The 19024-nt window shown below is 37.2% G+C and overlaps 2 protein-coding genes across 4 annotated transcripts in view; one reads left to right on the top strand and one right to left on the bottom strand.

Moving 5' to 3' along the window:
• The first annotated feature begins 1691 nt into the window (after positions 1-1691).
• LOC124641608 (trypsin delta-like) lies at positions 1692-7490 on the top strand. Its single transcript, XM_047179754.1, has 5 exons — positions 1692-1834; positions 2082-2175; positions 2616-2774; positions 6788-6858; positions 7232-7490. Exons 1-5 carry the CDS (start codon positions 1692-1694, stop codon positions 7416-7418), a joined length of 654 nt encoding a protein of 217 aa, XP_047035710.1. The 3' UTR covers positions 7419-7490.
• Positions 7491-7921: 431 nt separating this feature from the next.
• LOC124641293 (nucleolar protein 4) overlaps positions 7922-19024 on the bottom strand; it is a 151095-nt gene continuing 139992 nt past the window's right edge. For 2 of the 3 annotated variants that reach the window (XM_047179339.1, XM_047179341.1), the window contains 9 exons: positions 15066-15193; positions 14547-14720; positions 13516-13764; positions 13067-13213; positions 12095-12345; positions 11853-11933; positions 11574-11650; positions 11126-11218; positions 7922-10773 (listed from right to left, as the gene is read on the bottom strand). In XM_047179339.1, the coding sequence (XP_047035295.1) occupies positions 10538-10773; positions 11126-11218; positions 11574-11650; positions 11853-11933; positions 12095-12345; positions 13067-13213; positions 13516-13764; positions 14547-14720; positions 15066-15193 (1436 nt within the window). In that variant the 3' untranslated portion in view covers positions 7922-10537. The remainder of the gene's footprint in view (positions 10774-11125; positions 11219-11573; positions 11651-11852; positions 11934-12094; positions 12346-13066; positions 13214-13515; positions 13765-14546; positions 14721-15065; positions 15194-19024) is intronic. The other variant, XM_047179340.1, reaches the window with a different exon arrangement.

A 19024-nucleotide genomic window follows, 5' to 3' on the forward strand; every position in this document is an offset into this window, starting at 1 on the left:
GAAATGATAAAAATACAATAAAATATAACTCTAACGTTGATTTGCTTCGCGCTGAAGCGCCCGAAGACATGAAGACACTGTTAGTAATATTTGTATTATGTATTAATTACGTCCTATGTGAAAAATTTGCCGTAAAAAGCTTTCCAAAGAAAGTAAGGCCATACGGCAACGGAAAGATCTTAATAAACTCCGCCAAATATGACTTCAAATCAAGACATAATAGGCCGGAACCAAGACCATTTAAAGGACCGAAGACATACACTGTGTTCCAAGTAGTTGGCATACCAAAGACGGTCCAAGGTGTTCCCGAAAGCCCTTACTTTCCCATAGATCAGGGTTACGACCACAAAACCCGGGTCAAGAAAGTTTTACCTGACTATGCTTGGACGTCACATCGAATTAAGAGATCTGCCGCAGTTAATGAAACCGACAAAAAAGATGATAAGGTGAAAACAGCTGCTCAAGCAAAAACGGCGCCTAATTTACCGAAGGGAAATCCAAAAAGTGAAGTCACAACAACTAAGGAGGATGTGACCAAAACAGCAACAAAAAAAGCCGTTTCCGCGAATAAGGAAGCTGATAAGAAAGTCGAACCAAAAATAGTGAAGTTGACCGGTGGTAATAAAAATCCACAACAAAGATCCGATGCAAAACTCGATGTAGAATCTACCAAGACAAAACCTATAACACAATCCGGGTCTAAAGGAAAGGCTAAAAGACAAACAGACCAAAATGCAAAGCCAAAAGCCAAATCAAAACATCCGGCAGCCGCTAGAGCGAAAGCTAAAGGAAAGAAAAAAACCACTGTTGCTGACGTAGGGGCTAAAAAAGAATCCGCTACGAATGTAAAAGCTAAAAAGAACGCTACAATCACCAGAGCAAAGACAGGCGGCTCGAGAAAGAAAGCAAAGAAACGCACTGGAAAAGCAGCCCCAAAGAGAAACGATAAAGCAGCACCAAAGAAGGACAACAAACCAGCACCCCAGAGAGCCAAGAGTCGTAGAGGAGCAAAGAACGCTGCAAAAAAGAAGCCAGCTAACGAAACACGTGCGGGAAAGACGGAGAAGAAACCAAAAGGTAAAAAGATTCAGAATAGGAAAAGATCCAGAAAGAATAATCATTAAAGAATAAAATGGTCAATAAAGCAATTTACCGTTTTTAATTTGACTTGAACCCTTCCCTTCTTAGTTGAGCGGCGGCTGATCTCGGCCAGAGAGGCCCTCATTGAAGACTATCCTTACGTGGTCTCCATTCAGAAGGATGATCAGCACTGGTGCTCCGGGGCACTGCTGAACCCTCGCCTGGTGATAACCACGGCCAATTGTCTTTGGAAGTGAGTAGTAACCATGTCTAATTCCTATTGTGTTTGGTAAGACCAGTACTTTTTCTATACACTTGTATATTTTGAAATCGACCTACAAGTTTTCTTAGAATAGAGAAACTACTTGACTATTATTATTCCTTGTTAAAATCTTGAGGAAATCTGGCCCCTGAAATCGCCAATCCGCCTTAAGCAAGCGTGATGATAAAGGCTCATACTTTCTTTGTATGAGAAAAGTCCGCAGCTTAGCAGTGCAATATTAAAAAGGCTGATGATGATGATAAAGATTGGCAGGTAATTTTGACGCCCAGAGCACTGTTCTACTAAATCTAACAAGTTCATTCCTTCTAGAGCCAATCGCGTATCCCGGATGGAGGTGAGGGCAGGATCCCGTCACATAGACCGCGACGGTCAGGTGGCTGGCATTCAGGAGGTCATGAAGCACCCCAACTGGGGCCTGCGCAAGAACCCTGATAATGATGTCGCCCTAATACTTCTGGATAGGAACATCAGGTAAGTCATATGCCCGCCCATATTTAGTTGGTAAGTTTAGCTTTTCCCTTCGTCGAGCAAATGTAGCTGTCTGCCAGCAGGAATGTAGCTGTCTGCTAGAATGTACTAATTGGAATAGTTTAATTAAATGGATCCAGCAGTTGCAGATACTTACAAAATTGCAAGACTAACACTAAGTTTTGGCTTTATAAGGCGAACCCTAATCTAATCATGACTAATTTATATTAAGAGTATGCAATTGATGCAGGTTTTCACATGACGTGCACGGTGTTGACATACCGAACAAAGTCATGATGCCAGCCTTCGACGATGCTTGGGTCACCAGTTGGGGCGCTGAAAGAGTGAGTTTCAACACCATTTCTTTGATTTTGTTAAATCTGCCTAAGCATTGTGTTGGGCTCCCCTTCTAGTATTAACGGTGGCAGCTAAAATTACATCCAGCCGAATGCTCTAGATCTAGCCCTTTACCAAATACTAACGATGACAGAAAATTCAGAATCTGTTTTTCGGCCCGACAATCGGTTTTTTTCCTTATGTAAAAGAGGTAATATAAGGTATACTCAAGTAAAGGAGGGCGCAGGTTGACTCCATAAGAGAACTAGTTCTAGACCTAGTAGACACAAACATAAGGAATATTAATAGAAGGGGTAGTAAATAAGGCAGTACATAAGAGGACTTATTAGAGTACTATCTAGCTAGCAACTCCTACATACTCCGCACAAAAGTGCATCGATTTTTTTTCTACTAACTTGCATTCATAATGTTCTGGTATCCACCACAGCGAGATGGAGTATACGACACGGATTCCACGTCACTGCAAGTATACCACACGCGGCTGATGGACCGGGAGAAGTGCAACAACATTACGATGCGGTTCAGCGTCATCGTCTCTGAGAACTTCATCTGTTTGTCGCAGAGTGGGAAGGCTGCGCCTTGCACTGTGAGTTACATGAACTATTGTATAATAACTAATAATCAATGTCACATCATTACCATCCTCCTGTTTATTGTTTCGCTGAAGAGCACGTGCCTCTTCTCTCCATGACTACCCGAGGTGGATTTGCGATTTCAGATTCTTATGTCCAGGTTCACTCGAAATATTTCCTTCACCTTTAATCCCTTCTATGCGCCGCACAGTAGATCGACGCCATACAAGCGTTGGGACATAGGATATTTAAATATCCAAATGTCAATTTTTGAAAAACGAGTTATGCCATCGTATTTGTCTTCTTATTAGCTGTTAAAAATGTTACTAGCATTTTCTGATTGGACTCTTACATCGAGAGCTATAGCGCAAAATGTGATTTAAATGTATGGGAAGTGACTTAAAAACTGATGTATCTCGAGATTCCCTTCGCCTTTCGACTTGATTTTTTTATATGGTAATAAGACATATATTTGGCACATTTTCTTCAAACAAACATGGTGCGATAAATGTGCCCGTTTTAAGATACAAGTATAGACCGATTTTTGCAATATCATCTACATATTTATTTATAAGTTTCACATATTTTATCTCTGAATCTCACTTCAGTGGTGACTCACTGATATGGTCAGGCCATAACTCATTGGTGCACCGATAATATAATCTCTGGAAATAATTATATACTACTAATGAGATAATTTGTTAATTTTTGGTAATTTGTTATTACCTAAATTTTAATGAGGTGATTAGCTATTTTTTTGAAAAATTAGCTAATTACTTATAAAAGACCTTTTTATTGTTTACAATAAGAACTCGAATCGATTTTTAACATACCTACCCTCATTAGTGCCAATTTTGGAAACCATATAAATAGGTGCATTACTTGAAGAGCATTAGTTGTAATTTCATCCTCATCCGAGTGTTGTCATTATGTCTTTCCGGTTTCGGTACTTACCTCGACCTTTACATTTCTCTACGTGAAGGTGGTGATATTCGGGACTATAATCAATTATTTACGTCTCTGAAAACCAATAGTGATTTTCAGTTAAGAGACGCAGTTGAAAAAGAACTTAAAGAATGGTGTCGTAGATTTTGTTATCGGATCTATGCTAAATGGATGAAATCTTCAAGAAATCAAGAAGCATTTATGCGGAAGTATTCCTCCTGGTTGCAAGCAGATATCAAATGGCCAGAAAATTGGAAAGAGAATGTTATTATACCCGAAGAAGAAATAGACGAGGCATCTGAAGAACCAACAGCGACAACATCCGATTCTTTCACAAATGTTGTGATGAATCCGGAATGTCGGGTTTCCGACGCATCTACATCTACTTCGATAGAAAGCCGCAAACCTTTTGAAGAATTATCGAACAAACAAAAAAGAAGACGCACAGAATCGAGTTGCAGCTCCTATAGCACGGAAGAAATCGTCTTCTCTGCTCAAACGAGCCTCAAATCATCTGGAAAAAAAGATGTGGCTGAAATCCTGCAGTACCTTTTAGAAAATCCAGAGCAAGTCTCTAAAGTAAAGCAGTTTATTCAATTTGGAGAAATGAAAGAAATATCATCCCAAAAAGCTTTGGCATTATATGTCACTTTAAGACTATCAAAGTTTCGATACATAACACTAAGAGATTTCAGTGAAAAGGAAGGAATTTGTAAATACCCTAGTTATTATAAACTTCAAGAAGAGAAGAAAAAGTGCTACCCTGACAACAGTGCTGTAACAATAACAGAAACTTCTGTTAAGATTAAACTTCAAGCTCTGTTAGATTTAACTGTAAATAGACTTATTCAGTGTTTGGACATAAGTCTTGACAAAGATGAACTCCTGCTAATAAGCAAATGGGGGTTTGATGGAGCCTCAAATCAAAGTGTACATCAACAAAAGTCGGATTGTTCAAATCAAGAACTACAAAGCGTGTTCATGGCGAGTCTTGTGCCATTGAAGCTCACAACTCAAGATGGATGTATTATTTGGCAAAACCAACGGCCTTCATCAACGTCTTTCTGCCGACCCATTATGTGGAAGTTCATGAAAGAAACGGAGTTTAATGTTAAAAACGAAATGACTAATATAGAAACAGAAATAGAAAGTTTAAATCCAACGAAATGTGAAAATGCAACTATCAAGCATAAATTGCTCTTGACAATGATAGATGGAAAAGTGGCATCCTATATCTCTGGCACTTCTACAGCAGTTTGCGATTTGTGTAAGGCGCGTCCGAAGGAAATGAACAATATAGAATTGGTTCAGAAAAAACCAGTGGACGAAGATATGTATAAATATGGATTAAGCAGTCTTCATGCATGGATCCGTGCCATGGAATGTTTGCTTCATATAGCATATAGATTAGACATTAAATCTTGGCAATCAAGAGGAGACGATGCCAAAAAATCTGTAGATGAAAGAAAAAAGAACATTCAAGACAGATTCAGAAAAGAAACTGGTTTATTATTAGACGTTGTAAAACAAGGCAGTGGGACGACAAACAACGGAAACTCAGCTAGAAGGTTCTTTCAAGATCCAGCCAAAACTGCTGATATAACTGGACTAGACGTTGCTTTAGTGCAAAGACTTGGTGTGATCCTACAATGTATTTCTTCTGGTGAAAAAATTATTGTAAACAAATTTAATGAATTCTGTATAGATACTGCAAAAATGTTTACCAATCTTTATCCATGGTATTATATGCCTGTGAGTATTCATAAGTTGCTTATTCATGGAGCTCATATAATTGAGCATTTGTCTATAGTGCCAATCGGTTTTTTGTCAGAAGAAGCATCTGAAGCGAGAAACAAAGATTTTCGTAAATTTAGAGAGTCTCACTCGAGAAAAAGTAGTAGTATTAATTGTAATGAAGATGTACTTCATAACCTGCTTCTCACTTCAGATCCTTTTTTGACAACCATACGACCAAAATTGGATCGTAACGTAAAGAGAAATATGTTTAAAGAAGTTTATGAAATGATAGTCACAGAAGAAAATCAAGTAGAATTTTGTGACGTTATGAATTTAATATCTGATAGCGATTCTGAAGAATCTGAAATAGAATCTGATGATGATATTTTCTGTGACTAACACTTTCTTTTAGACTATTGATTTTTATGATGCTTTATGATGCTGTTCTTCGTTTTGTTTGTTATATTGAATATTTGTTTTTACTGTTTTTATCATGTCTAAATATTAGTGTCAACCAATTTAAAATTTTGTCCTTACTTTATCATTATGAAATTAGTTATTAGTAAATTGTAGTTAAGTACTTCAATAAATATCTTAGTAATAGAATTGTAGGTATATTTTGATGTTTTTACATATTTTATTATTTGTAATTTATTATTTTTTTAGTAACTAAGCGTGACAATAAAATATTTTTTTGTTTTTCATAAAAAACGACTGCTTTTATTTAATTTAATTTCAGTCAACCATGCGCCTATTTATATGGTTTCCAAAATTGGCACTTATGAGGGTAGGTATGTTAAAAATCGATTCGAGTTCTTATTGTAAACAATAAAAAGGTCTTTTATAAGTAATTAGCTAATTTTCCAAAAAAATAGCTAATCACCTCATTAAAATTTAGGTAATAACAAATTACCAAAAATTAACAAATTACCTCATTAGTAGTATATAATTATTTCCAGAGATTATATTATCGGTGCACCAATGAGTTATGGCCTGACCATATCAGTGAGTCACCACTGAAGTGAGATTCAGAGATAAAATATGTGAAACTTATAAATAAATATGTAGATGATATTGCAAAAATCGGTCTATACTTGTATCTTAAAACGGGCACATTTATCGCACCATGTTTGTTTGAAGAAAATGTGCCACGCGAGACACAATGGATTTATTATTGTTATCTAATTAGCTACTTTCAAAAGGTTAATCAGTCATTGGTGTCCAAGATAAACACAGAAAGCAAATAAAACTCAGAAAGTTATAGTTGAGAGGCAAGTGCTTTAACAACCAAGCCGTTTCTAGGAGATTAAGCGAATTTATAATATGATTGCTATACTATTTTCAGCGAGATACCGGTGCCCCAGCTGTGAGTGATGGCATCCTTTGGGGTCTAGCGTCATGGGGGATTAGGAAATTGTGAGTAATATCTACTACTTTCCCCTTTTGAAGATCATATGAACATAATCCGGTATCGGGGCTAATTAAGATAAGATTTAAAGACTTTTTGAGAACTTTTAACATTAGTGTCAGCTCTATGCAGCTACTGCTAAAATACTCTTAGTTATTCGTAATTTTCCACATATCATCTCCCAAACCCTTTCCCAACTATGTTGGGGTCGGCTTCCAGTCTAACCGGATTCAGCTGACTACCAGTGCTTTACAAGAAGCGACTGCCTAATTTCCACGCATCTTGCAATAACTTTCTTACGTCCTTTGATTGAAAAAGCTTTGCTTAAGTCTTGCAGATGCCTTTATATCTAAGGAATATACAAATGCCTATTCTTCCCAGATGCGGCACCGAGCGGTTCCCAGCGATGTTCTCGTACCTAGCCTCGCACTCCAACCTGGATTTCATCACGAATGCTACCCATTTTCTGATGTCTGACCAGAGGCACTACCCTTACGGAGACCGCTACCCCAGTGGATTACCTCAGGCACCTAAGGTAGAAAGTAGTAAGAAGAAATCGCAATCATAAGGGATGGTTTTGAACGTTTTTCGGCTGTTCCCGGATTTTTAGTTAGGATATATAAGTATGTTATAAAAGTATATAAATATGTGATGGCAGTTGTAAGGTTTTGTTTTTTTTACTTCTATATTATGATACTATAGATGTTTTAATTGCAAAAGAGAGTGAGCCACACTTGTGTGCGTAACATATGGTGTTTGTAATTTTATATGACTCGGCGACTTGGCCGCTACTGAACGCTCCCGAGCTTAGGCCGTACCTATGCAGAAAGAAAGCTGGAAGACGCTGGTTATAAGCGCTTATCGGCGCTTGTCAGCGCTGGTAACCTGCGCAGGAAAATATATGGACACGCGCCGATAAGCGCTTATAAGTTTCCAGCTTTTGTCGGCGCCGGTCAGCGCATTAGCTTAATTACGTCATTGAATTTGACACGGATGCAAATCAACATTATTTACGGTCTAAGTTCTGTTCAAGTGATTTTGGATCAATAGGGATGAAATGAAACATTTTTCTTCAGTATATGAGCATATTTAATATTTTCTTTTTCAAAATTGTAAAACTCACATTTTGAAATTGCAAAATTATAACTAAATTCTCATATCGTTAATAGTAACAATCGCCATTTTGTCGTTTTTTTTTCACCATTTTGTATTTCTCTCGAACTAATAGATAATAATAATTGTAAACCATTTATACATCTCTAATAATAATATATTTTAATGTCTAACAAATTCATGTTCTCAACGTATTACCACCATTTTCGTTTTTTATCGTTATCCCAACATCAACTTTCACGTATTTCTAATCAACTTTTTTTATAATTCTAAACATACTTTTTACATTTTTTTTCTCATATACAATGACTACTAGCTTCCCTTCGCACCGAGTGTCCATTTTAGAAAAATATTGGAATGACTTTTCAAAAACAAAAAAATAATAACTAACCCTAAATTAACCTTAACTTCAAAAGTATTACAATTATAATAAGTAAATTAATCAGCAATTCCACATACCATACATAATTCAATTACGAAAAATCAATTCGTTTCTTTGGCAATTTTTGTATTCAAAAGTGAATTTACAATTTTATTTTAAAACTGGCGTTAAGCTTTTAACACTATTGAGAAAAACTGGCAAAGTTGAGAAAATATTATACATTATTTGCAGATTTCAAATGTTGCTACCATTGTAGACGAGGTCTATTCCCTGATTGGACGATGAGTGATGACGTCACAAAACTCTGAGTCGCAATTGGTCAACTGATCCTTCAAGGATCGTTCTACAGTGGTCGAAACATTTGAAGTTATGAAATCAGTAGCAACATAATAAGCGTTTATGTGACTTTAATTATTCTATTGTATTATTTTGTTTAACCTTATCATCGAAATTATATTATAGATTACAAAAATTGAATAAAACTGGCCAGAAGTTAAACTAAACTACAGTTAACAACAGAAATAACATTTACGAGGTATTACCCAAATCCACTTTTTGCTCAACGAAATTACTTTAGGCCAAAATTTACAGAAACTTTAATTGAAAAATAGGTTTTACAGTTTTTTTTAAAGAAGTGGAATATTTTGTACACCGTAAGCAAGTATCTTATTTAACACCTTACATACAGTACTTGGCCATACATCTATGGTAACAAACAGATACAGTCAAAAATCTTTCCATTGTACTGAGCAAAGCGAATAATGAATAAAAAACTAAAACTATTTAGAAAAAACTAAGCAAAAATGATTTTGGATGGAGCCGATCACGATATACATAAAGACTTATAGAATCTTTTAAATAATGAAAATGTTTAAAATTATAAATATATTAATCATTGTAAAGCTAGAGCGCTATTATACAAAACAACAAATAAATTCGTGCCTTCTTACTACTAAAATGCCGCTTCAACCTAAGTGTTAACTTTAGGTTGACTTCGAAGTCGTCAGGGACATTAAAATGCCGCTACACAAAAAGTAGTTCAAAACCTTCGAGACCGATCTCAATGTGTCCGAGTTTCGAAGTCACCCAATCAAGAAAAGATGTATTTCGTACTCCAAATATTTAATAGCCGCCTTTTTCAAGCAATTTTCGATGAGATAATCGATATACTATACTATAAACCGCACCAGGCAAGAAATCGTTTTTTTTTATTAACCTAACGCTAGAGACTCCCTGATTTTTTTCTCTTATAATCTAAATATACACAAAAATAATTTTGTACTCTCCCAACGAGTTTCAAATGGCAACATTTAGATTTTTTACAATAATTATGGCAGCTTTGTACGATCGCCGAAGTAGACTTCTAAGTTTGCGACTTTGTCGACTTTGACAAAACAAAATGCGATTTTGACCGATTCATTTTGTGAACGCCGAAAGAGTCGTTCTAAGAGTGCGCACACGCTTGCCGACATACCCAGTAGACAAGCGGACGTACCGAGAAACAATTAAATATGTAAACAACTAGGATTACGTCCTCAGTCGACAAGTGTGAGCACATTCTTAGACACATGTATTATCAGTGAATAGACTCGTAATTCTACTTAATAATTTGGACAAATGTAGTTTACTGGCAACACTACCAATTGGAACAACAATCTTTTATATCACGCAATAAATAATGTTGTCAGCATACAGTTCCTTTTTAACATAATCTATGTTTGTGTATTCTACTTATTTCGGGTAAATGTAAGCGATGTGTGAAATGTCTATTGAAAAAATTTAATTAATCTATGGTGAGATGAAATGTCCAGTTACTAGTATGGCAACACTTATTCGTCACATTTTTGTACTGGCAACTGTCCACCTCAACCCAGCAATTGTAACTATTGACAAATCGGATAACTATTGATTTAAATGTAATATGTAGAAACAATTAAAAGTGTTGTAATTGTTAGTAAAATTGGCATAATTCAGTCAGAAATTTTCAACATTTTTGAAGGTTGGCAATTTGCTAACCAGTTAGTCCGTTCAAAGATCCCGAAATCCAGAAATTTCTGTGCTTAACACTTAATTTGATTTAATATAACCCCCGAAACAGTTTGCAGCACTTGAATTTTGTCACTCACGAGCACAGATTTTTAGAAATATCCAAATTTGAACCCGAATACGTCTGTTAGGGGTTTAGCCGTATCCTAGGGTTGGTTGAGGAGTAGTGCTTCGAGCTCGTCGGCCGATCGGAGGAGGAATGCGGCTGACTCGCGGTAGCCGGTGATCAGCTGCCGAACTGCACCTACCTCGGCGCCAGACAGCTTATGTGAGAGAAGCTGTGGCTTGGTCTGGCTGGCCGTCGTGGATGCAAGAGATGATGCTGTGGAGGTCCCGTGCAGGGATGTCGGCGTTGAGCTCTTGAGTGACAGATCTGTTGGTGCTGGAAGTTAGATTTGATTCATAAATATTTTTGTAAACACCGTCACATTTAATCGAAAATTCAACTCTTTATTTTATTAAGAGCACAAATAAAAACAAGCCATATCAAGCATTTGGGAGAATGCACCACATACGCTTTTGATATTCAAACAATGTTATTTTTTATTTCTGACGTGTGTCTCTAGATACATAAAAAATGTTCTGTGCAAACAACGTTTTATCCCCATTCCTATATATTATTTCTTCAAAGTACTTCCAAAAATTACCCTTTACATCTATTTAATTTTCTTCAAAATATAATTCTGAGTAGTTTAGGTTTCAATGTATCTATCACACTAATAAATATAACTTACCAGAGAGACTGGTGGGGAACGTATGCGTGTGCGCAGCCATGGCGGACAGCAGCGCGCTCTGGTAGGCCGCCATCGCTGCGTTCACGCCTGCTCCTACAACAATACAGCGATATCAATACCGTTTCACAGCTATTTGAAGTCAATGGTTTGTTGATTGTACAAAGAATAGAAGAGTAAAATAAGAGCATTGTGTGTAGACGTCACGAAGTCACAAAGTGGAGTCTTAAAGGATCTTTTAGTAAGGAGTCACATAAGAGAGGAAGTCCAAATAAGGGAGATGAAGAGTCGTGGTAAATGCTAAGTTCAGTGAGTAGATAGATTTTAATAAGGGTGATCAAAATGTAGGCAGCAGATTACGTCAACAATTGTAAGCATGCACCTCCAGATATCATAAATGCATCTTATTGTAATTGATAATCCTAAACATTTACAAATAACAATCACTCACCGGTAGGGGGCAGAGCAGTAAGTGTGGACAGTAGAGCGCTACTGGTCAGCGCTGATGATGCAGGGTTCGGGTTTGAACTGAAACGTAAATGGCATAAGTCAGTTAACGTATGTCGACGACTTTGTCTCAAGCAAGTGAAGAGATGTTATGTGCATTATGCATAAGGTTGAAGTCAAAAGGTAGTAGTACATTATTGTGGCTCATGTTTTTTTTTTCGGCAAAATAAGTGAATTTAGTTTTTGGAGTCAAGTTTATTTTTTATATGTAAAAAAATCTTACTTTTGTCGTCCAAAAGTCTGCGGAGTGCCAAACGTGTTTGGGAATGACGGTCTGAACAGAGGTGCTGGCGATGACGCAGGGCTGAAAATATAATAAACTCTTATTAGGATTCATTCGCAAAAATCATTCCATTCACTTCAAATAGGTATGTATTATCACTTACGTTGGTTTATTAAAAACCAAGAAGAAACTAAGATCTCAAGTACATCTCAAGCATCAGATACCAGGCAATCATAACTCACCTAGCAGTCTTACTCCCAGCGTTCCCATTAGCGTTATCCAGCTTCAGATTATTGTTGTTCAGCAACGGGTTGTCCATAGTGGGGCTTGCTGATGGCCTGGTAGTGTCGGCCGCAGCCTTGCTGTGCCCAGCAGTGGGCAACGAGTTGGTTGAAGTGGTTGTAGCTGGGGTTGATGCTGGGCTACTGATAGCTCCACTGTATAGACTGAGGAATGATGAAGCTACTGCTGATGTTGCTGTGGTGTCAATTGCCTGTGGAGTGGAGGTAGAATATTGGTTTTAGTTCAGTAGATAATCATTGATGCTAAGAGTTATCTGGCTGAAATATCCATGAAAGACTGTCTGTTTACTTGGGTAGAATTATGTAGTAACCATATACTGTTTGTTAAAAAACGCGTTGTAAGAAAGGCATTTTGAATGAAACCATGAAGTATTAATTTTCGCAACCATTTCGCCCTAGTTCAAAAGTTGGTTGAAATGTTATGACGGAATGAAAACTTCGCAGACGTTTCACGGGTTTTTCCTGGTTATATTTTAAGATCAGTTAGAGGAAAAAAGAAGAAAACGTGCTGCGCCAATCTCAAATAACATTATTTGGATCATCACATGCTAAAACACGTTACGTAAGATTACATACGTAATCTAATATTTCTATTCCTTTCTTTTATGTCAGTTTATATGGTCACTTCTATTAAGTGCGTACCCAATGCCATCAATTACAAGTTATGTTACAGCCTTTTTTTTTTTATCGTCCCACTGCTGGGCACAGGCCTCCTCTCACACGGAGAAGGATTGAGCATTAATCACCACGCTTGCTCAATGCGGGTTGGTGATTTCAGACTTTACAGTCCAGTATCAGTCACAATTACAAGTCAGTCAGAATTACAAGTATTTTTTAGAAATTGCTTATGATCCGCATGTTTGCCCCTATATTTCTACCAAAACCCTGTTTACAATTTATTGTCTAACTCACCATAGGAGTGGGCACAGTCGGCATGGGCTGGCTCACAGGATCGAGTCCAAGACGCATGCGCTTAGCGTTCAGGCTCTCATTCTCGCACGCCTGCGCCAGAATGTGTTCCGCTTGCACTGATGTCAGGTGCGCAGGAGTTGGCCGCACCTGTGTAGTAGGAGATTTATTAGTGGCCATTTTTTTTCTTTTAAGGTTTAAGAGACCTGAGAAGATGTGAAGATCTTTTACTTTGTAACTTTATATCAACGAGGCTCCAAAAATCCCCTTCAAAAATGTGCGCAGTAAATCGCATTTTAATACGGATATTAAAAAAAAAGTAAGAACTTTGCTATTTATTATAATCTATCAAGTTATGTAGTTTGTTGTATAACTGTCGAACTACCTACCCTTATGAAAGGTTAATTAAAAGTACCAGGGTAACATAATAAAAGAGGAGATCGGACCCTCACCGCAGTATCCCAGGCATTGCCCGAGCCAGGCGTACTTCCTCCATTGCCAGCCGTCGGTATCTCTCCTCGAACCTTTTTATTCCGCCTGCAGCTCTTCAAATAAGTACGAATCCTCTTTCGTGCACGTTCGGCAAACTCCGGAAACTGTCGGGTGCAAGAGTCGATGATAGCCTGGATCTTCTCTTTAGGCTGCTTTGAAATTGGAACTATCCTGTCCAAGTTTTCGTCTACGAAGAGGCGAACGAACATCTGTGGAGGTAAGTTTTTATATTTTAAAAAGATCTAGAAACCTCTGTTTGGTCTTGCCTGAGTAGATACTGCAAAAAAACTAAATGGGAGTATACAGGTTGACTTATGTAAAGAAGAAGATATAGGAAAATTAGCTGATTAATAATGGGATAACTTTTGATTTCGATTGTGTTAGGTATCTATTTCATCGCAACTTCCAATCGTATGAAGCAATGTTTATTAAAAAGGTAGAAGGGAATGTTAATCAGTACCTAATTCTACCCATTCTTTTGATCCCATTGCCATACTTTCCCGAAGTTTTTACCATCATCCTACCATGAGTGTTGGTGTCAGTTTCCAGTCTAACTAACTAGATGACCGAAGTATTTCGCACAGACCTGCCCGCAATCCAATTACTAGCCGATGTCGATATCCGATAGTTAGCCCGTTGCTAATTCGCTTTGGTTTTGCATTATACGTAAAAATAGGAAATGAAAAGGTAACCGAGTTTTATAGGTTAGGTACAAGCCATTCGAAAGGTTTATTTAACATTTTATTGCAGTTGGCAATATTCGCTTAATCTAGCAGTTAGAAGTAGGTCTTAAGATTATACATAGACATGGGTAATTCGGTAATTCAAACCATATTAGTCAAGTTTCTATGATAAGTTTGATTGTATGCTCAAAACTAAAGATGCATATAACAATTTAACATCAATGCCACGTCATTCAAAACAGTTGAAGACCCGATTTCTTAATTCAAACCTTATCTATTTTGTAACAGGGTTATTGTGTATTACTTACATTAAATGCCTTCAGCCGCTCAGGGTCATGATGTTGCGGATCAACTCTATCATCAGAGTCATCATCTGATGCTCCACCGTCATCATCATCTTTAGTCCGATCTGATGATGAAGTCTCGTCGTGTGTAGACGCTGGTTCGGCGCCGGGAGTCACTGAGCCCACGTGGATTGGACTCTGTTGGGTAAAAAATAGTTAGTTGTATGGTCTTTTGATACGGGGCTTTGAGTACAGATGAAATTTTTTTTGGCAAGGCATTTCTGTAATTTAGTGGGGAAAGAAAGTAGTCTTCTTAATTTCTTAGCCTTAAAAGGGTCCTGATTGCAGCATTAAGGGTTAAGACCTCTTTATGTGTGGTTGGTGTTTGACTAGGAATACATATAGATATAGAAGTTCAAATTTTTTCATCGCATATACCTCGGGATTTTCCATTCTGGTCTATTTGATTAAATATGGTAGTTTGTATTAAAATGACTTATTTCTATAATAATAGAAGAAACGTAGCTCAACCTTAAAACTCACCGAGTGGCCAGTGGCCAATGGCGTAGGGGGTTTCGGCGGCTTGCTGCCGAGCCCCAAAGCGCTATGGTATGATGCCCATAGGTCCGCCATGCTATCTCCTCCCGTCTCCGTTATGTCGCCGTTGCGGCCTGAAAGTACCAGGAGAGCATATTGTAACAGGAGGTTGAGTACATATTCTAGAAGTACCTAGTAGTATGTACTTAATGTACAGGAACACCAATCTCTATTTGCCAACTTCTTCAAAACAAGTGAGTGTGTTTATAAGTGGCATTAACAATTCCCTAAGATTTAGTGGACAATTGTCAAATGTCTTGCACGAACACTTTTAATTTTACATTCCAGTCAAAAACTGTGCATTGCTATTATAGTTTTGATAGCTACTTTAATGCACTCAAGTCGATGTTTTTAAAAAAAGGTTAACACCCGTTGCAATCCCGTGCAACGTTTACCGTATACAGTTACCAGGCACGCAGAACGCAGTAGCAGCTAATTAATATTCCGTACAAGTCTTTTTTTGTACATCCCACAACAAAACTTATGTAGAAATGATACTCTAGAAAGAAATAAAATACATTCCTTGCACATTTTTATAAGTAAATATTTATCTCGCCTTTGATATAAAGCTGAGTCTATCTACTGAGTTTTTTTATCGATCTATGGTTGGTCAAAGAGAAGCAGTTTTGAAAAATGTAGAAGGAATGGGTTTTTTTATCATTAACATCAAGATGCAAAGCGATATCGAGGACCAAAAAGTTGGTCCTTTGATCCAATCCCTATTTTCGAGCCCGATTCACTAAAAACTGAAATTATATCAGCGACGGACAAAGACTAACAGTGTATATTAGATTCTTGTCCCACTATTCAAATTCCTAGAAATGACGATGGGATAATCCTTTTCATAATTCTAGGTTTATAGTTTCCAATATTACCCAAGCGTCCGAAGCGTGGTTCATGTATCTCACCTGTATTTTGGCTTGTAAGACGCCTCTGTTACTAGGAAATCATGTTAAGACGTCGGTCCGTAGATCTTTGGCAGTTAATACTAGAAGGCCGAAAATCTGAGAACCAGGCTCACCAAAGGTTATTGTGTTAACTGGTAACTAGATGTTGGTTTGGCAGTTCCTAGACGGATATCCTACTATACTAGAAGGCATGGCAAACAGTTATGTAAGAAAAGACTAGGCAGATGATGTGTTTCTCGAAGAAACATGTTACTGAAGAATGTATTTTTTTTAAGCTTTTCAAAACTATGATTTCAAGTGTTACGTCTCTGCTAAGACATAGTTAAACTTAACGTTTGAAACTTTGGGTGCATTTTCGTAAATAAGTTTGATACTCTTCAAACAAGCAAACAAACTCATATTTTTAACCGTGTTTTCCAAAAGGAAAATGAATGTTCTCAATTCAAATATTTGCATGTTTTCGATTTTGGATTACATAAGATCAATATCATAAAAACATATTTTTCTTCAAATCTGTGCTTGAAACCGATTTCTAAGAGCATCTCCTTTAAAAGTACCTTAATCTGTTGATTGGTAATTGCCGTCTACCCAATAGAAAAACTTGTGTGGTAGTGTTTTGTGTGAAGTTACCGTAAATACTTTAGGAGTAGCTATGCAGACTTAAAATTACGTCAGTGTGAGTGAGTTTAGCATAAAACTTAAGTTTTTATATGCGCCGAGGTGGCCAGACCACTTATAGGACATAAATTATGTATAAAAGAAGTTAGCTACACGCCTAGCCTCGCTAAATTATCTGTCATCATGATGAATGCACGCCATTCGACAGGTCACACCTAACGTGACAGCCTGACAGGTGCTCGCACCTACCCCATTCTCATGGGAAATGTCGCCATAGAAAGAATAACAAGTAAATTGTCAACAAAGACAGCCTGCTGCTCATTTACGACCAAAACTATCCGCTAAATAGCCATCTTTGATTCAAATAAAACTACACTTTTTATACTTCAGACCACCTCAACAACTCATTCCTACGTACACAAACAGGACGATAATTTCGCTATGTTATTTAGTATTCGCACAGTTAGTTACCAAGGCGGCAGAAATTAATGAGGGCTTACAGAACGCAAGGGACCGGTGCATCTGCCTCTAAATGTCAACCCGAACAAGCCCCCTTGCCTATAAATAATTTGAGAAGGTGCCTGCATCGGCTGCGCCCCTAGTACTCTCGATATGGCTTCGCGTAATAAAAATAGCCGATGCGTTCCAGTCGACGTGAAAATTATGCAGTCAATAAAGTATTGGGATGACAAGAAAAGTGGCTTTGAAGACTTAAAGCAGCAAGTAAAGGTTTAATGTCAAATATTTATGAGTGACACTTTATACTTAGTGGATACATACAAGTGCATTGGACCTCGGGATTAAACAGGCCAACGGTACTTGCTGGGGGACCCGTAAGAATGTCTGCAAAAACTATAAATAGGACGGACTGGAGAGACTTCATAGCTGTTTCGAAATCTTGCTTACATGGTGCATTCATTGCCAAAGCAAAAATACATTCTTATGTACTCTTATAAGTATAGACTATATTTTTGACAGATAATTCAGGTATACATATATAACATCGTAGCTTGCAACTTAGATTTCAGTGTTCTTACATTATAATCCTTCGGCGTTAATCATTTATCGATCCGTACCTATTACAAATTAGCAAGGGACTTGCTCAGCCAGAGATTTTTCTTGGTATTAAAACAATACAGCGATCGATTCAGTTTACTTTACTTTTACCGTATAATTAAACAGAACAGAAGAATAAATTCATGTTTGCTGTGACATATTTCTCTTCTTCAGTGTTGACTCTAGGTATTTGTATATCACATCACACTACTACTGTAAATAATATATGAATTTTAATGAATAAAACGAAAAATTATAAGCAATGCAAACACCAATCGAAAATGATCCAAATTGATCGTTACTATCACTAGGTATCGTAACGTACCTCGCTATCACTATCCCAATACTAAAATTCAAATAATTTCAATCATGAATACCATGCCGACCAAACTATATTAAAATTTGAGCATCATAGGTTTTCTCTAACCATGTGATGGCAATACAGAAATGCATAGGGTGCGTGTATGTGCCTTCATTGGCCAGAAGGTAGGTAGATAAGCAATTGATAAATTCAACGTGGATATTACATAATTAAGATCCTCTCTTGGCCTAGTAGGCCTACCACGGAACGACAGCTGATCATGACAATCTGGTTTGGATTTACTAGTAAAACAAAAATATATCTGAAACTTGATTTCGCCCGCGACTTCTTCTGCCTCGGGAACTATGGTCCCGCATCCAAGTTAAAAGTAGTCTATCTCCCTACCTATATTTTTTAATCTCTATTACTACAGGCTTCCTGTAACATAGGTTACAGCCCACCTAGTCTTACTAACCGATCGCTTTTTGTTATTGGTCATCTAGGTAGTCAAGCCACTTTGTCTAACCTATCTACCTCATTTGCCTAAAATTGACCAGAATAGGTCAAAGCAAAAGTCAAAAGTTCTTATTTCCATACAGAAAACTGACAAGACAAGGAAATTCTTTTCAAAAATAACAATTTTAAACCAAACCAAAAAGCACTTGAGCACTATTTTTCTGACAACTGCCCAGTTATGGATTTGTCTTTGTGTGGTTGAGAGATTTTCTGGCTTCTAACTCTACATAACTTCTGCCGATGTACGAATGATACCTGAAACCGCCTCACCTATCCTACATAGATATTCATAACAATATTCAATATACTATCTACGCCTTACATAGATGTAACTCTAATATAGATGACACGACGAAATTGATCCCTTCATATCACAATTAATCAGTAGTATGTAAACTGCGGCATATATTAGTAAATACATAGGTATATACCCACTTGGTTACACCTGAAACTGTATTGTAATTTAGACATAAGTAGCTGTTTTCAGAGCGGTTTCACCAAAGTTC

The sequence above is a fragment of the Helicoverpa zea genome, chromosome 22, assembly GCF_022581195.2.
Source record: "Helicoverpa zea isolate HzStark_Cry1AcR chromosome 22, ilHelZeax1.1, whole genome shotgun sequence".
Lineage (NCBI taxonomy): Eukaryota > Metazoa > Arthropoda > Insecta > Lepidoptera > Noctuidae > Helicoverpa > Helicoverpa zea.

Bases quoted from the DNA above. Each gene is read 5' to 3' on its own strand.
- LOC124641608 (XM_047179754.1), top strand. From the start codon at position 1,692: ATGGAGGTGAGGGCAGGATCCCGTCACATAGACCGCGACGGTCAGGTG. The intron at 2,775-6,787 runs GTGAGTTACATG...TACTATTTTCAG, and splicing joins GGAAGGCTGCGCCTTGCACT to CGAGATACCGGTGCCCCAGC. The intron at 6,859-7,231 runs GTGAGTAATATC...TATTCTTCCCAG, and splicing joins TCATGGGGGATTAGGAAATT to ATGCGGCACCGAGCGGTTCC.